This window comes from Cherax quadricarinatus, chromosome 43 (genome assembly GCF_038502225.1).
Source record: "Cherax quadricarinatus isolate ZL_2023a chromosome 43, ASM3850222v1, whole genome shotgun sequence".
Taxonomy (NCBI): domain Eukaryota; kingdom Metazoa; phylum Arthropoda; class Malacostraca; order Decapoda; family Parastacidae; genus Cherax; species Cherax quadricarinatus.
Genome location: NC_091334.1, coordinates 6,306,995 through 6,312,994, shown reverse-complemented (window position 1 = coordinate 6,312,994; position 6,000 = coordinate 6,306,995). Strand labels below are relative to the sequence as shown.

General features: G+C 39.0%; 1 protein-coding gene across 3 annotated transcripts in view; it reads right to left on the bottom strand.

The window, feature by feature from the left end:
• Ube4A (Ubiquitination factor E4A) overlaps nucleotides 1–6,000 on the bottom strand; it is a 76,253-nt gene that overhangs the window by 23,999 nt on the left and 46,254 nt on the right. For all 3 annotated transcript variants that reach the window (XM_070093522.1, XM_070093520.1, XM_070093521.1), the window contains one exon: nucleotides 1,859–1,960. In XM_070093522.1, coding sequence (XP_069949623.1) covers nucleotides 1,859–1,960 — 102 coding nt within the window. The remainder of the gene's footprint in view (nucleotides 1–1,858; nucleotides 1,961–6,000) is intronic.

The window sequence follows — 6,000 nt, the reverse complement described above, 5'->3', positions numbered from 1 at the left end:
CATATTCATTCTGAAATTCGAAACACTACTGGCCCCAAGGGTTTCGGATAGAGGTATGTGTAGTTGTATTGTAATAAACAATAGAGAAAATCAGCTCTAACATACATTATTTAGGTAAGCATACTGGTCAGAGCCCATTGTAAATCCGAGTCATCGGTAAATGAGTACGTCACTAAGTGAGGAGAGGCTATATTCATAATGAATCCTATCACCTGACTTCTGTGCCATCACTAGCTACTCTCAAATCCATATTCAGTATGAGACAATAAAAAAAAAAACTAGACTTGTGAAACAATGAACAAGCTTTAAATTCTTTAATTATTAATCTGTGTTAGTGCTACCCAGGACCCTGAATTAGAGAATTAAACCAGTGATGCAGAACTGTTAGAAATAATCCTCTTAAATTAATTAAATTTTTTCAGATTACTGTAGAGATTTCAATCCCTTTCAGTATTCATGTACAGTCAAGCACACAAATTTGTGTACTTTGGTTATACAGTGTGTACACTCTGGGATCTCCTCTGAATAGCTTAATTTAATTGTAATTTTTCTCTCTCTCACTTTGTCCTGACTTGGCATGAAACCCTAAATGGAAGACCAAAAATTTATGATTGTTTTTAGAATTTACTCACTGAATTTCCTACCCAAATTTTTCTTCTTTCTACACTTTTTAATGAAGACCAGTATTAACCCTTTCAGGGTTTCGGACGTACTAGTATTGTTTACGCACCAGGGTTTTTGATGTACTAGTACGCCTAAATTCTAGCGCCCTCAAATCTAGTGATAGAAAGCTGGTAGGCCTACATATGAAAGAATGGGTCTATGTCTTCAGTGTGCACAGTATAAAAAAAAATCCTGCAGGACACAGTGCGTAATGAGAAAAGAAAAAACTTTGACCGTGTTTTTGGATTAAAACAGCAACTTCGCACTGTATTTTCGTATGGTATTTATTGTTGTATTCTAGTTTTCCTGGTCTCATTTTACAGAATGGAAGACATATTACAGAAATTGAGATGATTTTGACTGGTTTTACAATGAAAAGTACCTTGAAACTGAGCTCAAAGTAGCAGAAATGTTCGATTATTACCAAAGTTCAAAAGTAAACAAATCATGCTAAGCTCCCAATACGCATCAACTGGTGAGTCTAATACTCTTTCACAAGTGCGCCGATATTATTTATACCATTTCTACACTAATGCAGTAGTCTGCATAACAGTAAATCTTCTATTTTTTGTGAGAATAAAAATTCAAAGTGGAAAGCAAAAGAATGTAAGAGGGGCGTGAGGACATGACTAATAAACAGAGGAAATGTTATTTTAGTACCAGGAATGTCTTTCTTGTTTATTCTGGACCCTATTTGGAAATTGGCATCTTTTGAAATTTGTGTGAAATTGGCAAAATTGCTAAATTCTGATCACTGTATTGGATAGTTGAAATCGGTAAATATTTATGATTTTTGTCGACTAGTACACTGGAATTGGCCGAAAATAGGGCTCAAAGTGGGCAAAGAAGCCGATGTGTAAACATCGTCGAGACCGCTAATTTCGCGAGAGCATAATTCCGTAAGTTTTCCATCAAATTTCATATTTTTGGTGTCATTATGATCGGGAAAGATTCTCTATCTTTCCATAGGAAAAAAAAAATATATATATATATTTTTTTTGAAATTTAGGAGACCCTGAGAACAAGTCTGGGGGAGGGCCTGGGTACCCTGAAAGGGTTAATGAGGGTAAAACAATATATCTTGATATATTGTTTTACCCTCATTAATACTGGTCATCATGCATATGTTTGTCACTATTTTGGTATTTTGATACTTGGCATCACGTACTTGTACAAAAAAACAGCTATATTTTACCTTAAGATTGCGTTGCTTTGGTCCAACAAGTGTAGAGAGGAAATAGTTGAGCATGGCAGCCATGCGGTCAACGAGGGTGGCGTGAGTAAACATCTGTGGAATCTGTCAACAAAATTTATGAGAAGATGCACATTAAAAAAAGAAAAAGATGGACTGAGACTGACAGGTGATGGTATGCTCAATATTACTGTATACAAATACTGTACACCAATTATCTTGCTACTACATATATAAAAATCTCTTGTTCTGCATGCATTTGATTGTGTGTGTTATCTGTCAATGATTCACATTCTCATTCACTTAAAATTAAAATCAATCATAGTAAATCTTTCAAAATGTGCTCATTGGATTTTCTACTACCAAATCTGTTTATTTAAGATGTGTTTAAAACATCAAGGGTACTGGGGTTGGATGATCATGTAACAGAGTTTATACTGTATATAGCAAATTACTGGTAGAAATGGGGAGACTACACAAAAAATTCACATAAAGCAAACTTTCATATCTACCGAGAAATATACACCTCTTGGTCCATGTATATGGCTGGAGGCAGTAAAAGTGTCATGTTTCAGATCTATGTCATGTCAAGATTATGCAGAAAGAAGGAATGAAGAAAGCTAAAGACTATGGTTACAGATACAGTAGATGAGAAATAGTAGCAGCAGTAGTAGTAGTACACTGGACCCCCGGTTCGCGATGCTATCGGTATCCGATAAATCCGGTAACTGATGCATTATATCGCAGAAAATTTGCCTCGCTTCCCGATACAAAACCCGGTATGCGATGTGGTTCGTACGAGACGTGTCCATGTGTGGCCTGAACTGCCCCGTGTGTGCCAGTGTTTACAAGCCAGCCAGTGTGCGCGCATCTAAGGATACATTCGGTACATTCCATATTATCACTGCTTTTGGTGCCTGTTTTTGCAAAATAAGTCACCATGGGCCCCAAGAAAGCTCCCAGTGCCAACCCTTCGAGACCAAGGGTGCTAATGACCATTGAAATGAAGAAAGAGATAATTGCAAAGTACGAAAGTGGAGTGCGTGTGTCGGAGCTGGTCAGGTTGTATAGGAAACCCCAATCAACCATCTCTACTATAGTGAGCAAGAAAACGGCAATCAAGGAAGCTGTTCTTGCAAAAGGTGCAACTGTGATTACGAAACAGCGACCGCAAGTGTTAGAAAATGTTGAGAGACTGTTATTGGTGTGGATAAATGAAAAACAGATAGCAGGAGATAGCATCTCTCAAGCTATCATTTGTGAAAAGGCTAGGCAGTTGCATGACGATTTGGTAAAAAAATTGCCTGCAACTAGTGGTGATGTGAGTGAATTTAAGGCCAGCAAAGGTTGGTTTGAAAGATTTAAGAATCGTAGTGGCATACATAGTGTGATTAGGCATGGTGAGGCTGCCAGTTATGTTGTGCGACAGAGGTCCAGTGACTCTCAAGCTGGTCTTAGTGTCATTAAAAGAAGAAGGGAAGTAACCCCGGAAAAGGACTTGCTACCTCAAATCCTAATGGAGGGGGATTCCCCTTCTAAATGCTAACACCATCCACACTCTCCCCTCCTCCCATCCCATCAATCATCACCAGATCTTCATTAAAGGCAAGTGTCAATTATTCTTTCGTTATTTATTGTTATTGTAATTACTATTCTATTGCATTAAACTTAACATTTCATGTGGTAAAAGTTTTTTTTTTTTTTATACTTTTGGGCGTCTTGCACGGATTAATTTGATTTCCATTATTTCTTATGGGGAAAATTGATTCGCTTTCCGATATTTTTGGTTTATGATGAGCTCTCAGGAACGGATTAGTATCGCGAACCGGGGGTCCACTGTATTTGTTGTAACATTTATGGAGAACTATGATGGCATAGGTCACTCAGCACTCAAAGCATAAACAAGTACAGTGGACCCCCGGTTATCGGCTGTAATCCATTTCTGAAGGTTGGCCGACAACCGAAATAGCCGATAACTGAATTAATGTTTCCCATAAGAATTAATGGAAATAAAATTAATTCGTTCCAAACAAAAATATTCACAAAAAAAAAAAATGATTTTTTTTACAATTATGTAAGTATTACATACCTTTATTGAAGGCTAATGCTGGCTTCTGGAAGATAGGGAGGAGGAAAGAGGGAGGAATTAGTGTTTGGAAGGGGAATCCCCCTCCATGAAGACTTTAGGTAGCAATGCCTTCCCTGGGGTTACTTCCCTTCTCTGTCTTTTAATGCCACTAGAACCAGCTTGAGTCACTGGACCCCTGTCTCACAAAATAACTGTCCAGAGTGCTCTGTTTCTGGCATCTCTAAGATTTCCCTGAAGTGGGACAGGGTATTGTCACTAAACATGTTGCAGATATGGCTTGTTTCAGCTTTGTCAGGGTGATGTTTCTCTACAAAAGCAGCCTCACCATGTCTTACAACACTGTGTATGATACTACACTTCTTAAATCTATCAAACCATCCTTTGCTGGCCCTAAATTCACAAACTGCAGCACTTGTTCCAGGCATTTTCTTTGCAAGATCCTCATGCAACTGCCTTGCCTTCTCACAAATGATCGACTCCACTACAATGTCTCCCACTAATTCTTTTTCCTTAATCCACAATAATAATAACTTTTCCTAGGTAGTAGGTTGGTAGACAGCAACCGCCCAGGGAGGTACTACCGTCTTGCCAAGCGAGTGTAAAACGAAACCCTGTAATTGTTTTACATGATGGTAGTGTTGCTGGTGTCCATTTTTCTGTCTCAAACATGCACGGTTTCAGGTACGTCTTGCTACTTCTACTTACACTTAGGTCACACTACACATACATGTACAAGCATATATATACACACCCCTCTAGGTTTTCTTCTATTTTCTTACTAGTTCTTGTTCTTGTTTATTTCTTTTTACCTCCATGGGGAAGTGGAACAGAATTCTTCCTCCATAAGCCATGCGTGTTGTAAGAGGTGACTAAAATGCCAGGAGCAAGGGGCTAGTAACCCCTTCTCCTGTATATATTACTAAATGTAAAAGGAGAAACTTTCGTTTTTTCTTATGGGCCACCCCACCTCGGTGGGATACGGCCGGTGTGTTGAAAGAAAGAAATAACTTTTCCATCTCTTCCATTATCTGTGTCCTTTGTTTAGTTAGAAAAGCTATTCCTTTTGCAACATTAGCGTCTTTGATTTGTTCTTTCTTTGCCAGGATGGATGTAATTGTTGATTTATTCTTGCTGTACATCCTGGCAAGTTCCACCACCTTCATACCACTCAAACTTTTCTATCATTTCACGCTTAAATTCCATGGCGTTTCTCACTTTCTTTACCACAGGAACTTTACTAGGAACTTTCTTTGGAGCCATGGTTACTTATTTCACAGTTGCACTTCAAGAAAAACCACTAAAAACAATGGTAAACAAGCAAAATGTTTGGATGTATGAGCAGAGGCTTCCTCAGCCACCGAGAGACAAAGCCAAACTGAAGCGCAAGCTGCCCCAGCTGGTGAATGGACGCGTCCAAAACGGCCGATAACCGAGCGCCAAAAACCCCACCGATAACCGAGTTGGCTGATAGCCGGGGGTCCACTGTACCATATTTTCTGGCATATAAAGTGTACATAATAAGTACCATAAAGGTAAACCAGTAACCATATTCAAGGGCTAGTGACCTTATACTTTATGCTAAAGTGTAACCCAAAGCCTACCCTTGACCCTGACCTTGACCATATAAAGTGAAGGCTAATTTTCCAAGACCTTATTTTGCTGGAAAATATGGTATATACAACACAATAGGTATATGAGAGACATGTTGCAGGGAGCGCAAGATTAGTCAAGATGATTTGGCCAGAGTAAACAAGAGCAAGATTTTTTTTATTAATTATTAACAAATTGGCAGTTTCCCACTGAGGCAAGGTGACCCGCTCCATCACTGTCCTACCAGATATGTGCCGACACTACAGTTCAACAACTGCAACACATCTCCACCCCTCCTTCAGAGCACAGGCACTGTACTTCCCACCCCCAGGACTCAAGATAGAAGGAAAAAAAGGAGTGTGTACATCATTGATGGATGGATGGTGGGAGTATGGAATCTTTGAAAAAGGGCTGGAAAGCAGGTACAAAAGAGGTCTTGAGAAGAAGAGGTTTAAATCTTCAACAT